The 17,119-nt window shown below is 53.0% G+C and overlaps 1 protein-coding gene across 2 annotated transcripts in view; it reads left to right on the top strand.

Annotated features, from left to right (window-relative positions):
- The first annotated feature begins 492 nt into the window (after positions 1 to 492).
- The window catches only part of PTK7 (protein tyrosine kinase 7 (inactive)), a 35,793-nt gene continuing 19,166 nt past the window's right edge, over positions 493 to 17,119 (top strand). For both annotated transcript variants that reach the window (XM_048299208.1, XM_048299209.1), the window contains exon 1: positions 493 to 600. In XM_048299208.1, the coding sequence (XP_048155165.1) occupies positions 552 to 600 (49 nt within the window). In that variant the 5' untranslated portion in view covers positions 493 to 551. The remainder of the gene's footprint in view (positions 601 to 17,119) is intronic.

Below are 17,119 nucleotides of genomic sequence, written 5' to 3' on the forward strand. Positions count from 1 at the left end.
CTCTTACTGCTGTGTCTTGTGTCCTGCAGAGGAGCAGCAAAGGAGCAGACAGCGTGCTGTGCATTGGGACTGTTGTGTCCAGCCCTCTGCCCGTAGCAGGGTGCGAAGCTCCTGGCTCCTCGCTGCCCCGGTGCCTTCACAGGGATTCTCACAGCGGTACAGAGCGGGAGCTTCTGCCATCAGTTTAACAAACAGCCCGGCTACAAGGAGCCCCTGGGCGGGAGGGGAGCTCCGTCGCCTCCTCGCTGCTCGGGGCACCCCGGAGGCGCTGGCGGGAGCAGGAGGGGTACGCAGGGGCTCCCGGCGCAACCCTCCCCGCCCCCCGTGCCGGCGGGGCTCTGCGGGGGATGGCGCCAGCGAGCCGTGAGCATCGAGCGCGGCGGCGGAGGCACGGGGGGCCGAGCCGGGCGCTGCCCGGGGGACCCCACTCCTCCCGACCCCGCCCGGTTTCCGGTGGCCGCCCCTCCTCCGGAACCCCTCCCGGCGGCGGCGGGCGGGGCGGCGGCGGCGGCATGGCTGGGGTCCGGCGGGCGCGCTGACCGGCGCGGAGGATGGCGGCGGTGCGGAGGATGGCGGCGGTGCGGGCACTGCTGGTGCTGGGTGAGTGCGGGCCGGGACAGCCACCCCAGCCTCCCCCGCCCCGGGCATGTGGGTCCTGCCGGCGGAGCTTCGCGCCTCCCCTCCCGTCCGTGGCTGGGCCGCACTGGGGCCGGCGGGCGGGGGTCCACGGCCGGCCCCGGGGGTGAAGGTGGTGCGGCCGTGTCCGGGGCCGAGCCTCCGGTGGTCCGCGCCCCCCCGGGTTCCCGTGAGCCCGGCGGCGATGGGGCCCGCTCGTGCCGCCGGACTCGGGCGCGGAGCGGGGGCTGTGTGAGGCCCCATCTGGTGCCCCCGGGGGCGGCCGCGCCCCCGCCCCGCGCAGCCCCGCTGTGCTGCGGGAGCCGCCGGGGCGCCTCGCCCGGCTCTCCTTCCTCGGCGTGCGCCGGCTCGCCCTGCCCGCCCGCCCGCTCCGAAGGGGGAGCGTCGTGCCGAAATCCACAGGGATGCAAATACACCAGACATTGGCTGTCTGAGAGACGGCGAACAGGCGCCCCCGGAGCAGCGCGCTCCGGGGAGGGCTCCCGGACATCCCTTGAACGGGGCTTGGCTCCGACCCGCGCCCCTCCGGTTCCGTGGGCAGGGTTGACACCGGGAAGGCTGCGCGGAGCAGCGGGTGGTTTTCCTATGAATTCTGGTCAGATCAGAACCCGGAGAAAAAACAGTGGGCACGCGTTCGCACTCGTGGATATTGACCACCGGCCGCTGAGGGGTTTTTTTTTTTTTGTCCCTTGCTGAGCGCATCTGGATGAGCCCTGTGCCCCGCCCCCCGTGCCACCCTCCCTGCCCGCTCCGAGCTCTGCGGCCCCTTGATTTTCCTGGCTGCTGCTTTTTAGTGTCCAGCTGCAGTGTCCTTCCCTCGCTCTGCTCCGTGGTGTTTCTCCCTACCGACCTAGCACCATTTTGCTTGTCTGAGGAGCCCAAGGTCTTGGCTGCGCATGAGAGCCGCAGGAGCTGTGAGCTGTCTTCCAGCCTGGCTTTGAAGGGTCCCACGGCTGCCCTATGCCACATCACCTCGTTTCTTCACTTAGGAACCTTGCAGAGAGGGAGGGTCCTATATTTTGCCAGTAGCTGTTTGCAGTCCCTTGTGTCTCACCGTGCACAGTTGCCAAGTTTGCTTTGCAGTTTCTGCTGTAAAATCAAGAGCAATCTTAGTTTAGCACCTGGGTAGAATACTGCCTCTGAGGGAAAGATATCTATAGCGCTGCTGCCCGTCCATATCTGGAGCCGTGACTGAGCCCTGCTGCCAGGCGGCAAGTATTGTCCAATTTACAGCTGATAAGCACGAAAAGCAGCACTTACTTAGCTGATTAGCGCCGTGATTGCTGCTCGCCTTGGCAGCCTTCTGGGAAGGCCGTTTCTGGAGGGGGAGTGCATGCTTAGCTTGGACTCTGGTTTGAAGGCATAGGGCCCTTTGGACTTGCCACAGCATTCACTAACGTGCCAGCAGGCCACCACTGGCACCTGGGATGTGCAGACCTGCCTGTGAGGGCTGTCTGTCGCCTTTTCTGCCACTCTGTAGTTGCTGGAGTTTCTGTGCTGCTCCAATCACATATATTCCTCCTTATTTCTCCTGCTGAGCAGGACCACATCGTACAGCATTGGGGGGAACATGCAGCTGTCCTGCTCACAGACACTGTAAAAAATTTCGGGTGCCATCAATGTAGCCAAAATGTGCAGTTTGATGTCTAGGTTTTATGGGCTAGTGGTAAGTTTTGTGGGCTGCAGGGCATTGTTTCTCTTTGCCTGTGGATGCTGTTTGGAAAGAGCACTGGAGAAAGACCTGGGAGGTGTGGAGTATCCATGGCTCACAGGTCCTTTGCCATGTATGTGTTCCAGAAGTGCTCGGTGCCTGGTCCCTCTTCCTCCACTTCCATTGTTCAGCGAAGCCGTGATCTTTCTGGAAGTGGCACTGCAGCATGCCAGATGTGCGCTGACTTCTGCTGGAACATGTGATTGAAATGCTAGCAGAGGAAATATTTGCTGAGTCAACTTTCCTTTAAAGCAAAAAAAAAAAAAACCCAAAAACCCAAAAGGTCTATTTTATTCTGGAAATGCCTCCATGTCCTGTGTTGAGCTGTGTGTTTCTGTATGGCAGTGCTTTTCTTGTGCTTGCTAGCAAGCTTGGTCTTAAAGAAGAAAATTTCTGAAAACAGGAATGATCTGATCCCCCTTGGGACTTGGCTGTGTTCAGACAGTGCTCTGGGCAGGCTGGAACCTCGATGTGGCAGGAGCTTCAAAGGCATGGCAACTCCATAGTTGTGGCCATGGGCGCTTCTTTGTCTGCACAGTGGGGTCCTGAACCGCTGGGAACTGGCACTGATCAGGGCGTTGTCGCATTTAAAGATCCCTTAAAGATGTGCTCTGAGCTCTTAATTGACCTGGAGTGAGGCCATCTTCTAAAGGCAGATGGGCAGATGTTTAAACTGCAACAAGCACCTGCATTTAGTTGCATGCTGGGTGATGAATGTTCTTGCTGATAGGAGCACTTCCTCCCAGTCTGCTGAATCTCTGAGTGGATGGCGGCTCACATCTCCTAATTGCTCAGATGGGTTGGTCTTGCCTTGTTTGGCCAAAAGCTGGTCCGTGCTGCATCCAAGCAGACTGGCATGTGTGTCGTGGGAAGGCAGGATGCACTTTCTCTAAAGGCCATGGAGCCCAAGGGGAATGGAGGGGAGAAGGTAAGAAAGGGGGAGGAAGAGAAGAGCCTGGCCTTGGGGCAATGGACAAGAACACAGGGGCCAGTTTGGCTGTAAGTGATAAGGCACTTCAAAAAGATCTGAAGGCTGTGAGGCCTGGTTACAGGTATTTACTGGAGGATTTTTACACTAATGTTTTTCTTGCCTTCATTTCAATTCATCTGCTATTTAAGTTGCAAAGATCAAAGCTGTATTCCAGCAAGCACACGTGGACTAAAGTAAATAGCAGGACTTAGTACACCTCTTCCCAGTGAATAAACACTCTTTCCTCTCTGAACATTTTCAAGCATACCTCTCAGGCCTGGAATGCAAAATATTTCACATTAGCAGTGGGTGTTTCCACTGCTTTCGATATTTGGGAACTTGGAACAAATGCTTATTTAGAAGTGGACAGACTCGGGTACAAACATGCTCTTTGTGAAGGCAGTTGCTGCTGTGGTGTTTGGAGGGAAATTCCCTTGAGATTGGAGGACATGTAATTGTTTGTCCAGACCCCAAGGAAGAGTTCTCATTCTCCTAACATGAGCATTGGTCTCATGGGCTGGGACAGGAAGCTCTTTGGAGGCCTGGAGGGCAGTGAGACGAACAAGATGCTTGGCAGATGCACAGGAACATTCTTCTTGATGAGGTTTAAGTTGCACAAGGTGTTAGCTTTGGGTTTGGTGGGGTTTGCAGAGGCTGTGAACCAGCACAGTGGATTTTGCTGTGTAAGGGAAAGAGGCAGCCCCACCTTTGGCATGGCAGTACCTGCTGGAGAAGGCTGAGCATTTCCAAGGTGTGAGAAGGGCAACTGTGGTGTCTTTTACCTTTGTAAGAGAGCAACTGCGTCTTTGGGAAGAGAGATGGAGAAATGATAATTTGACAGTTGGTAACCTGTTGTTTCCTGGGCTCAGTGTGTGTTTCAGCATGGCAGAGGTGTCAAGGTGGGTGGCCTGATTCCATGCCTTGCTCCTTGCCTGGAGGATATTGGGAGGTGGCATCCAAGAGCTACTTGTAAATGCTTTTAGTCTGTTGGAAGAGCAGATGTTGTATTGCACGAGGGGTTAAAGGGCTGTGCTGTGCCCGTAGCATACCTTGCGTGCTGCCTTGCCTGAAAGAAGTAGTCGTGCTGCTGGACACAGAAGGATTTGTTCTCTGACGCAGACCTGATGAGGAAGCGGGAGGGATGCTGCAGGTTTTCAGGCTTTTCATGTGGCTGCTGCTAGAGCAGCGGGCATTCCCTGGGCTTTGTCATGGTTTGGAGGCTCTGCACATGATTCATGTCTTGTTCCTGATGTCCTTGTGAGCTTTCAGCAGCCCAGAAATGTTGGGCTGTGGTTTTTAGGGAGGTTGTTCAGAGGGAGTTGCAAGTAAGGTGAGGGGCACTTGGGTTTTTCAGGAACTTTTTTGCTCGCTTCCTGATGCCAACACTGTTGAACCACAGCATATGGAAGCAAGCAAATGGATTTTTGATTCTGGAGGATGTGGCCTGTTCAGAGTCCTGCACTTCTACCTCCTTCATCCTACCAGACGCTGTCAGGATCTTCTCTACTGGTTGTGTTGGCTACCAGCTCTCTCCTTTGCCTTGCCTATCACAGTGGCTGCTTTCCTGCGCTGTTGTTGGGTGTTATGGGAAGGAGCAGTGTCAGGTCACCTCTGAAGTCACATAGGACCAGCAAATCCACCTTTGCAATGCAGTGGGAGCTGTTGTTTTTGCCATTTGGTTTAGAGTGGACAGCTGGTGTGCCTAAAAAAGGACCAGACTGAAGGAAGGATCATCTTTGTGGAGAAGACCATCTCCTGTTTCACTCTTCCTGTGCCTTCTGCATATATCACTGTGCAGGCAGTAGGAAGGAAAAGAGGCTTGCAAGGCGTGTCTTTGTATGGGTGTAAGTTGGTTTGGGAAGTAGACCAGGGTCTTGCTTTGCAGGAGGCACACAGGTGTGTGTAGTCTCGGGGAATGAAGCACTGGAAGAACAGTTGTTTGGGGTCTCTTCTGGAAACAGGTGAAGGAGAAGGGCGAAGGCTGGTTGTAGTGAAACTCCTGTGGGCTCTTGAGGTTGGAGGCATATTCAGTGTTTTAAGCAGCTGCAGCTCTCCAGGTCCAGGCTGTGGATCCAGGTGCTGCTTGAATAGAGGTTGAATGGGTTTGTCCAGCGCTTCCTATTGCCTCTGCCTTCTCTGGCACGTTGCAACACAGTGAGGATGAGCCCATGCCACCCAGTCAAAGCAAGGACTCAATTTCTGGTCATTCCTTTGTTCCAGGGAAATACTTCACAGTAAGCACTGTTCTGTGTTTACCTGTGTCTCCTTTTAATCTGTGCAGCTCTTGCTGAGTAGCTGTGGAAGATCTTCAAGCCAAAACACAAGTGGTCTTTGTTTCAAAGCATCAATTTGTGTTGGCAGCCAGGTCTGCAGTGCATGTGCTTTTCATTGACTGCTGCTTCGGCTCCATTTCTCATTCCTGCCAGCTCTTTTTTAAACTTCATACAGAAATGTTTTTCCTGAGCTTAAAAGGCTGACCTGTACAGTGCTCCTAGTCTTAACTTAAGCCTTACCTTTTTCGGGGAAGTAGTCTCTGTCTGGTCACAGAATAGACTGCTTACCTCTGCTTTGAGAGATAACTAATACACACTGTCTGATCGGCAGAGAGAGGCAAGTGGGGGACTTCAGAGTGGTTTGCAAGTTTCTGAAAGCCTGGTCTGTGTGCCTGGGATGAGGAGTTTTAGTGTGCCTGCCCAGCCCTGACTTTTCCCAAGCTTGCTTGTCTTAGCAGTTTGGGAAAGTTGATGGGTGGGTGCTATTTTGATACCCTTTGCAGATTGTTACAGCCTGGGGCTGCTCCTTTTATTTGATCAGCTTTCAAAAATCCATCCTCTATTCTCTGATTTTGACCTCCTGAAATTGTTCTGCAAGGGCTTCTCTTGAAAATGCATTCTAATCCTTAAAAATTTTAAGTGCCATCCAGGCAAGGCCCATGCTGTAATTAAAACATTTCTGCTGGTAGTGAATGAATGAATGAATGCCAAGGTGTTCAGGTGCCCCAGAGAGCAGAATGAAAACCATCCAGGTCCAACTGCAGAATTCAGGATGGAACAGTGAGGAACACTCGTGAACTCCTGTCTCCCTGCACAGGGGGTGCACATAGGTTATGTGTCAGGAGAGGGGGCATGGCTGGTTTTACCTGATGATTCCTCCTGTGAGGTGGTGCTTGCCAGTGGGATACCAATGGCCTGTCTTCTCCCTATCAAATTAGGCTCTGACTCGAATGGAGCGGGCAGGAATTTTGGCATCTGTGAACTGGAGTGTGCACAGGGCCCCTGAGCGTGCATGAATTGAATCCACGGCTGTCAGGTGGTCTGCACCTCTGTGAGGCTGGGATGTCTTGGATTGATGGTCGTATTGTGCAGGATGATGAATGAGGAAAACTGATACAAGCAGATTCCTGTCTGGAGGGTGGTGTGACACATTTGATTTCAGGGCATGAACCTTCCCTCTCTGGAAAACAAGATGTTGCATGCTGGGAGAAAGCAATGATGTAGGGTTGCTGTCTGTGCTGGGACCTGGTGCAGAAAGGGGCTGGGGTTTAAGTGAGTGAGGATTACAAGTTTCTTTGTATTTCAGCCCCTGGTTGACCTGTGTTCAGTTCCTAGGTGACTTTTGTCCTCTAAGACGGCAGTATCTGAGAGCGCTGTGCACTCAGACCTCGGTGCTAATGATGGATGTTTGCAGCTCTAAGATGACAGGCTTTATAACTTTTCCTCTCCTGTGATGCTGTTGTGAAATGAGGTTTGTCCCAGCAGCAGGATTTTACACTTTGATGCAGTTCAGGCCACCCTGAAGAGCAGCCAAGACTGCACCCTCGCTGCTGTCGATTTGGGCAGACTGGCAGGTTGGCTCTGCCCTCTGTCACCCCAGAAGAAAGCCAGACAGGGCTGTCCCCAGAGCCATGGCATGTGGAGGCCACGTCCCATTCTGGCTGCAGAGGGGAGGCTCGTGTGCCTCTGGGCAGCTTTCTGTGAGTGATGCTGGCACAAGATAGTCACGGTATTGCTTAAGACCAGCTATAAACGCTCTCCTCCTTGCAGTTGCTCATTGGCTTCTTTGGGAGCACAAAGGCTTCCTTTGATTCCAACCATACAGTGGCTGTCCAAATGGTTAAGGGCAGGACAAGCTGTGGCTTGCAAGTGCCTTTATTGCTCTCCACTGCAGCGTGCTTTGGTGTGTGTCCTGGCTCTGCCTGGGGCAGCCCATCACTCCTGTGGCACGGAGCTGCTCCATGCTGCTGGCTCTGTTGAAGTCACTGGCAGTGCCTGGGTCGCTGGGAAGCTTTCATGGGAGAAAAGATCATTAATTTTGTCTTTCCCAGCAAGGACAAGACCAGAGAGAATAAAGCCAGACAGTCTTGTAGGGTGCCACAAAGGGCAGTGCATCTGGTTTTCCTTAACCATTCATGGGAGCGTAGATGGGCTTATGCTGCTGAGGTCAAGTCATGCAGTCGCCTTTGCAGTGGGACCAACACCAAAAGTCTCCTTCAGCAGTTGAAAGAATTGTGCAAATTGTCTTGGACCAAAAAAACCCAAAGCTTCTCATGAGTTACCTGATGTTCTTTGTTCCTATCCATCCATACTGCTTGCTGTAAACACCATGAGCCTGGCACACATCTGAGCACCTGGCAGGTGCTATGGGAGTGGCCAGTTCCTGGGCTGAGACTTCTTCTGTAGCAGTGAGATCTTGTTGTGTGATCATTCTTTCCTCCAGCTAGGTTGGAGCAGTTCTTTATCCACCATATTCCAAGCAAGAGCTGAGCGACAAAGGCAACACATCTGATTTTTTCTTTTCCTCTGTTAACTCTTGATGGCTCTCCCTGCATGTTGTGTGTGTACTTGCAGCCTTCAGATGTGTAAGTGGAGGAGCTACTTGCTGGCCCTCACCAGCACTGACCCTCCTGCTCCAGTCCTGCCTGTGTCTTGCTGCCTTTTTCTGGCTCAAATACAGCTGTTCCTTTTCCAGCTGTGCCTCCTATCTCCACCTCTTCCTGATTCCTCTTCTGTAGCTAGACCTGCCACAGCATGCCACACACCCCCTTCTCAGACTTTGCTGTTGCTTGGTTTCTCTCCAGTGCCTGCCTCTGGGCACTGCTGCTTTCCCAGGTGTGGCTATGGCTTCCTTCTGCCATCATGAGCTTGCCTTTGTCTCCTTGAGCCAGGCCTCCAGTTCACAGCAGGTGGTGAGAAATCAGAGCAGAGCTGGGGCTGGGCTGCTGAGATGTTCAGGTGGTTCTTGGAAATCATGAGGCTTTCTGCATAAGGATTCTTCTGCTCAGCTAAAGGATAGTCTCAAAGCCATGTGGCCTGAAGCAGAAAGCATTAATCTGAATGGTTAACATTTTGGCAAGGAAATAACAAAGACTGTCATACTGGGCATCCTTCACCATCATGTTTTGTTTCTGTGGCCTTGCTGGGATTTGGCCCTGCCTGTCATTGGCTGGAGATGCATTCCTGCAGACAAAGGCCTGCCGTGGGTTTGATGAAGCAGTCCATTATACCTGGGTTGCTGAGTGGCCACACTGAGCAGCCAGGCAGCTGCAGGTATCTCAGCACAGCTTCTTGCTCTCCAGGACCTGGATGTTGAGTGTCTGTTGCCACTGTTTGTGTGCTTCCTTGGCATTTGGTTGCTTAGGACGTCCAGGTACTCTCTGCACTGGTGGCTTTGTGGCTGTCCAGTAAGAACAGATACATTTCCAGATACATTGGAAATCAGCTTTTCTGCTGCAATGGGGAAAAACACTTACTTTTCAAGGAGATCTGGTTAGTATGAATTTCTGTCTCAGTGAGTCTGTTATAGCCGAGCTTTTCTTTAATTTGATGCTGGGGCTTAGCATTAGATTTATCTGTAGCAAACATTCCGCCTAGTTATCGATTTGTAAAATATTCCAGAAAGTGCCCTGCTGCATCTTCTTCCCACTCAGTGACTTTTTTCCATTTTTAGCTGAGGTAATGTAGGAAAGTCTCATAGAGAAGCTACCTCTTAATTAATATTGCATGAGCAGAAGAAAATATTAGCTTCTCCATCTGTTCTCCTATTTTTGTGGTTTTTAATATAGATTCATAAATGGCTTTAATGAAGATAAACAAGGAACTGTTCTTTTCTGTGCCCTCTTTGCTTTCAGAGGTGATACTGCAGGCCCAGCCTCCCTGGTGATGTTTCTTCCAGGAGGTAGGTCCTGGACAACAGCGCTTCCCTGCACAGTCGTAAATGATGATTGTGAAATGGGGCTGATCTTCAGCTTTCTAGCAATTAAAAGAGGAGGATCTAGGAGAAATCTGCAGACCTGTAGGACATAGCTGGAGACAGATATGGGGATGGTGCTTTGTAACCAAAAAGAAGCCAGTGCCACACAGATGGAAAATGGATGTACAGTGCACAGCAGGCAGTGTTCATGAGCGAGTGTTCCTGAAACGCTCAGGAGGGTTGGCACAGAAATCCCAAGAACCCAGCAGGGCAACCAGTCCATCCTCCTCAAGCTTCAGAGGCAGCCAGAGGTCAAAACCCAGGAGTCCAGAGCCCGTATAAATAGAAGGGGCACTGATGCAGCTGATGGAGTGAGGCCTATTTCCTCAGTGCTTTTTTGCAGCAATTTTTAGTTTGCACCACTGTGGTGGCTGCTAGGAGAAGTGAGTGCCTCTCCTGGGAGCTTCTTTCCTTCCTGTGGGAGGGGAGCAAGCAGGTTAAACCTTCAGTAAACCAAGTGGTGAAGCAGGATGCTCCAGAGACTCACCTCGAGTGAGACCCACAATGCAGCTGTGCTCTGTGGGGAGCCCAGCAGTAGGATTGCCCCCGATCTAGTGTTGTGTTGTGGCATTTCCCAGTCTCCATGACTTCTCCTTGTTCCTGGGAAGGCGGAGTGGCTGGGTGCATGCTTGTGGGTGGGCTATACAGAGGCAGCAGCAGGAAGGAGTGCACAACTGAATGCCTGCAGCAGTTGCCAGAGCATGGATGTCGTTTTCAGGACCATGGCACTGGATGAACCATTTCTCCCATGAGCTGTAAGCTGTCTGGAGAGCTTGGCCAGCTGGATCTTCATGGCAAATCCATCTGAGTCTCTACAGGCATATAACTAAGGGAAACTTAGCTGTAAATATACTGACATGACCTGGAGAGAGATTTTAAAATATTTATCCTAGAGCAGAGCTTGGGATATAAATAAGCTCCCTGTCTGTTTCCCTGCACGCAAGGCTCAGAAGTGCAGCTGTCCCTTTGTCCCCAGCTCTCAGAGTCCTCTTTGGGACCAGCAAGTTGTTTATGGGTGGGCTTGAAGTCCATAGAGATGGTGTAAACATACAGCTGTCAGCAAAACGGAGAGGGTATTTGCAGTAGTGTAGATGTGAATTTTTGACTGCAGCTTCTGTCCCCTCATTACCCCTACAGCTGCTGGCCCTGCTCTGTTGCTCTCGGGGTGTTTGTGGAGTTTGTGGGTGAGCCATATCTTGGGTAAGGTTGTAACCCTCACACTTGGCCCCCTGAGCAAGCATGATTTGCAAGATGTCCAGACCAAGCATATCCAAAGGAAAGCACAGGTTTGGGTGGTTCTGGGGAGGTTTTCTTCCTTCCAGTGGGTTTGGTGGCAGCATGCAGAGAAGCAGCTCACTCAAGCACTTTCAATGGCAAATAGGCTTCATTTTCCAACAAACGCTCCTGGGAGGGCAAGAAGGGCTTGCTGGCAGGAGTGCCCCATGCCCAGTGCAGCCTTGGTGACCTCGCTGCACGGAGAGGAGCTGGCTCTGAGCAGCAGCTTTGTCTTCGATGGCGCATTGCTGAAGCAGCGGGCTTTGCTTGCAGGCCTCGTGTGCACACTGCTCCTCCTTGCACTGCTTCCCTTGCCCTGGCCTCTTCCCACCCCCACCCCCACGCCCTTTTGTCTTTACATCCTGAGCTTCCATTCTCTGGAGCGGCTGGCTGGGGCTCCTATTTGCTGAAGGGAAGTGCCAGACAGTTTTATGGAGCTTCTTCTGTTTTTTCCTGTCATCTGGAACGGTGTTTCGGCTGGAACAGGAAAAACGTGGAGCCCTGGCCAGCAGCTCCATCCACACACACAGTGCTGTTATGGGGGAATCCCTCTTGGCTGGGCTTGGGATGGCAGGAACAACATCAGACTTTGGCCCTCAGCCTGAGCACAAGGAGGTGAAGGTGGGTTGGCAAGTACTGGTGTGATACCTGGACGTGCTGGCCCCAGCTGCCATGGGATGATCTCTGAGCCGCACAGACCCTGTGGGTGCAGCAATGCAGCCTCGCTGCCACTGGGCCTTGCTCCAGCCCCGGGGCAAGGAACACTGAGCCAGCTCTGTCACAGCTCTTCCCTGCTGGCAGGACCTGCCTGCCTGCTCAACACCGCCTGGGCTGTCCTCTGCCACCAGAGGAGTTTTGCTTAGTAAAGGCCTTTGCATTCTCACATGGCCCATGCTTAAATTGTGGGGGAAGCATCATTCCTCAAGGCCACTGCATGGGAAGCATGTGTCTCAGCCTGGTTCCACTTGGCATCTGTCTACCGTGTTTCCTTTAGTGGGAGAAAAGCGCAGTACCTCTGCTGTGCTGGCCAGAGAGCTTTGCCTTCAGATCACTGTGTCTCCTGTCAGCAGCAAACATCAGGTGTTTATGAGGAAAGCAGGGAATTGCTCAAGGGCTCAGAGCAAGCCTGGGAGTTGGCTGGCAAGACTGGTGCGTGCAGCAAGTCTGTCAGTGGTGCTGAGTCGCCCTTGAACCATTTGTGTTTCTCACTGGAGCTTGGCAGTGCAGCTGGCAATGTCTGCTCAGGAGCCTTTGGCTGATGCCTCATTAAAGATGGTTTCATTGAGACAGCAGGATTCCCATCTCCTGTGCTGGGCTTGAGGCCTCCTATCTCACTTGTTCCTCTGTCTCTGTTTATCTGCTACAAAGATGTTGTCCTGGGAGTCCCATGGCCACCGCTGCCTGTGGTGTCCAGCAGGCAGCTATGGGCCCACTTGCTCAGCCAAAGCAAGCTTCCTTCTCCACAGGCCAGGGGCCAAGTGGTGCTGCCAGCACGCAGCTGTGCGCTGAGCATTTGGGCAGGAGAAGCGGTGATCTGGCTGCTAACTCTGCCCTCTTCCTCTCTCAGCTCCATGACTGCAGCACTGCACTCATGGCTTGGGCTGGTTCTCCGGGCTGGCTGCTCAGAAAGGGGATCTGGGCTTCTCTTAGGGGCCTGAGACCACACAGTGACCCAAAAGAATAGCATCCTTTCCCTGGTGCAGTGTCCTCCAGAGATGCCCACGTGCCCTCTTGCAGCGGGTGCCAGGAGCACGGGCACAGCAGAGCATGGCTTGGAGCACTGTCAATGTGCTCCCAAGGCAGACAGGCAACTCCTGCAGCTCCAAGGCCAGTTGTTCTGGTTCAGCAGCCCCAGCAGTTTCAGGGAGTCAAGGAGCTTGGCTACCTTGGGGAGTTCCCTCTCCTGCTCCAGCTTTTTCCTGTTTGAACGAGGTGCTGAGATGTTGGGAGAAACTGTGGGGCAAAACTCAGCTCGCAGTTCAGCCCAGACAAATTCTCCATAAAGACCACTAGCAAATCCCACAGCCTCGGGGACAAACTGAGCAACGCGGTGTCTGCCCCACCAGATCAGGTCAGCCTGCAGTGGGGTGTTGGTTAACAGCAGCCCTGCTTGGCTTGGGAATGAGCAGGAACCTCCCAAAATACTCCCATTGCTCTGTGGCTGCAGCGTAGCACCCCTGTTTGCTGTTCTTACCTCACTTCCCACCCAGCTGCCCCTGCCTGCAGAGGGTATCATCACATCCTGCTGCTTTGGTTTGGCTGCTGCCTGGCTTTGGGCACACAGGAGGGCAGGGTCTCTGCTCACTGCTGGTGTAAAGGTGAAGGCAGGGAGCTCCTTTGGCAGAGTTAGGAAATTGAGCTTGGGATGGTCTTGGGAGGAGCAAGCCTTTGGGATGTGTGGCTGGGGAGGGGACTGGGATTTGCAGGGTCTGGGCGGGGCGAGTAGGATGGGCAGCATGAGGAACAGAGGCAGGGAAGCCTCCAGCTAGTTTGAACCGGGCGAGCGAGTGTGGTCAGTGATGGGATAGCCTGGCTATCCTGACGTGCTGGCAGCTGTCAAGAGTCTGCAGCTGGTTTCCTGGGCTCCCTGTCCTTGTGCTGAGCCTTTTTGTCAGTTCTAATGGCCTTTTCTCCTGCAGCAGATGTGTGAGCAGTACCTGCCTGCCTTGGGATGGAGCTGTGTGCAGCAGAGGCTGCCCTGCTGTGTGTGGCAGTGAGCTCTTCCCAGGCCCAGCTGTACCCCAGCACGGCACTGCCAGCACTGCCTTAGCCTCTGCTCAAGCAATTGATTCACAGTGTTCAAACCCGTGTGGCTTTCTTCTGGTTTCTTGTGATAATTGCTCAGAAACTGGGCTTGGCCATTCCCAAGTATGGGATCCTGGGCCTGGAAGGGCAGGGATACCCCACAGCTTGCAGCCTCTGAACAGTAATGGGAATTGTGCTAAGTGGTTGCCGCTTTTTCCCCTTTTCCTTTTTTACTTTGTTTTTTCCCATTCTTAAGCTTGGTTTGAAGGGCAGAATTGGCTTCTCAGTATTTCCTTGGTTGTGCTCCACGCAGAAAGCAGTGGAGAGAGGTGCTGTGGGGCACCTGGAGAGAGCTCAGTGGTGGTGTGCAGGTATCATGTCTCTTGCAAATCTGGAGTGAACTGCCACAAAAGGCAGAGGTTCAGTGGTCACCTGAGCAAACTCACACTCTCACTGGTGGATCCAGGCATGTGATACAGCCACAGGGGCAAAGAGATGATATTTTCCCAAGTTCCCAATCATCTTGATCCACCCCAGTATGACCTGGAGCTCCTAGGTGCTGGTCCAGTTCCTCCTGGCTCAGGAAGCCAAAGCCACTCTAGCAGAGCATTTCTTGGAAATGCTGCTTTGTGCCCACAATTGCTTTCCTGGGTGCAGAATGAGTTTTTGTTTTTGCTTTAACTGGAACGGGAAAAGATGTTGTTTTGAAAACCTTATATGATGAGTGCCCAAAGACTTTCCAGATGTTGGGCTGCTCGCGGTGTTCAGAGCTCCTTGCCTGAATCAAACCATTTCCATCTGGACTGGTGGTTTATTGCAGCTCTGCCCATCTGAGAGGCTTTCTCGACTGGAACCTCTTGCATGGAGGAACATGCTGGCTGGAAATAATTTGGGGATGCAAATATTTCTGGGTGTTTGACTTGGCTGCCGTTCCGGCGGTATCTGCTAAGCAGTGGAAGAGGCTGTGTGTGGAGCAGGCATGCTCCCAGCAGCTGCTTTCTGTGGCTGTAGGGGCCAGCCCAGGAGGCAGGGGGTAGCTCATGTTACTGAGCATTCATGATTTTCCTTGCTTGCTTCTATGGCTTCAGCTGGCGCAAGGAGGGGAGGAAAAGCTGACCCATGTGTTGCTCCCGGTTCTGGCATGCCAAAAATCTGCTTTTATATGAGCATGTTCATAATGAACTGTGCCAGGAAACACATGGCTTGCTCGAGACATGAATGGGAGGTCTGTATGGGGCCCTGTGCTCACTGAGAGCCTCACAGGGACAAAGAGCAGATGCCGCCGTGCACTGCTTGCTCTGTGGCAGTCTGCGTCCTGTGGGCTGCGGTGGATGGGGAGCAGAAGATGGGATCAAGGGGTACAAAGTGCTTGGCTGGTCCAGTGGTGGCAGAGAGGACAGGACAGGAGGCCAGGTGAGTGGTTTTACTTCCTGCTGCTCTTTGTGGCTCTCCTGGTCTGGAGGGGGCTGGCTTGCTGCTCTAGAGATGTAGCTGTTTGCAGTGAAGGCTGGGTTGGAAGGAGCCCAGGAACTGCAGGCAAGCAAAGTGCTGCTAATAGCTTAGGATGACAATTGTGGATGGGGATGAGAGAGAACAGGAGAGATAGATGAAGCCCATTGGGTCCCAGGTATCATGTGGACAGAGGGGCTGTGCAAGCTGTGCCTGGCTGCAGCAGGAAGAAAAGGCTGTCAGGGGAGAGTTGCAGTCCTGAGCATTAGCAGCACTTCAGTGTTGCTCCCTTGCAGGAAGTGCTGCCAAGTCTGCATGGGCTGAGCTGCCAGTGAGCAGTGCACACCCAGCACATGAGGAGTTAAACCTGCCTGCAGGCAGTGGAGCCTTGTTCTGACAGAGGGCTCAGCGAGTCCTCTGGACCAGCAAGCTCAGGATGCTCTAGCTCAGTGATTTCATTGCCCAGCCTTTGGAAGCAAGCCAGGGCTTGAACGCAGAGTTTGCTGCTCTTTGATCCAAGAGTGGCTCAAAGCAAAGCCTAAGCACTGGAGTCATTCCCGAGGACTTGGCAACTGAAGGAATTGCTGCCTGCAGACAATGGTGTTTAAGTTGCTCCTAAAGACAAGACCTGTTCGATAACGCTTTCTGGGAGCATGTTACTGAAACATGTGAGAGGCCATAACACCATCCTTGCTGTGCCTTTTGTGGCCTTGGGATGGAGCACAGGTCATGGTCTTTTCTGAAAATGTGCCTATGTTTGCCTTTGACAGCACACTTCTGCTGTGTCTTTCTCAGAGAACACAGTGATAAATCAGTCCTGTGTTTGGGACATAGGACCTGAGTGTGAGCTTCTGTCTCTTCTGCTCTTTTCCTGCAGGGGCTGTCTTTCTTGTGGCCCTTAGCTCTGCCCCTGGGCTTGCAGGGAGCCAAGTCATCCTCCAAGCTGTGGTTCTGGTTTGTTGGTTTTGCTTGGGGTTAGCAGCAGCTAAAGATGCTGCTGAGGGATGCAGTGGCAGCTTCAAAGCAATGCTCTGCCTTGCCTTGTTACAGGTTTACAGAGCTGTGGCACTGCAATACGAGTGAGTGCATTAGCTCACCCAAATCCTCCTTTTCCTTAGTGGTTTCTCATCAAAGAGCAATAGCCTTTGCAGAGGCTTTGTTTCTTTGGTGGTCTGAGCAATGGCAGGGGCAGAAGCATAAAGGTCACAGTGTGGATATGGTGGGGTGGTGATGCGTTGGGAATGGATTCCAAGGGGTCTAAAAGCTGTCGCTGCCACCTTGCTTTGCTGAGGTTTGTTAACTAGCTGACATATCCAGAGTTGGTAGCTGAGTTAAAAAGTGGTGAAAAGGTCTCTTAAACCTGGTCTTTCAGTCTGAGTCTGAAGTGCTGCAGGCTGGGGATAGATTGAGGCTACTCCTGCTGTTCACCTCAGGTTAGTGGTGGGGCCTAGGGTATCTCTGGCCAGGTCACCCTTCTCTCTCCCAGCTGTATCCCTGGACTCCATTCTGCACGAAAGTGCGTTGTGTGTGATTGCTGCAAGGTGCCCAGGACCTTCCCTTAGGGAACTGCTGTGCTCCACAGGTGCTGCAAAGGGCCCTGCAGGTTTGGGGAGCCAGGGGGAGCAGGCTTCCCACCTGTGTCCTGCAGCAGTGCCTTCCCAGGGAACATGGCATCTTTGCTAACTATTAATGAAGATGGACAGGGAACAAATGTTTAGCAGTGTGTTACCAAGCTCTCTGTCTCATTAGGTGCTGAGCTGGTGGTGCAAATACATTCAGCTCCCACCTCAGGTCTGAGACTTGCACGCTTGTTGTACAGCCCCAGGAAGAGCTGGCTCCACAGTGGAGCTGGGACAGCTGTGAGCTCCTTGCTCTGACATGGGAGAATGTGACGTCCACTCTGCTTTCAGAGGCCAGACAGATGCTGGCCAGCCATGTCCTCTGCCAGAACAGCTGGCTGGGCCAGTTTTTGCAGCTGGCTGCTCCCATTGCATCCTGGTACTTCTGGGTCTTAGTTTTGTTTGTTTCCTCTAAGCCAGGTGTCCCCCTCCATAGCTGAGGCAGGGCTGAGGCCTCCTGCTGGC

This window comes from Corvus hawaiiensis, chromosome 3 (assembly GCF_020740725.1).
Source record: "Corvus hawaiiensis isolate bCorHaw1 chromosome 3, bCorHaw1.pri.cur, whole genome shotgun sequence".
Lineage (NCBI taxonomy): Eukaryota > Metazoa > Chordata > Aves > Passeriformes > Corvidae > Corvus > Corvus hawaiiensis.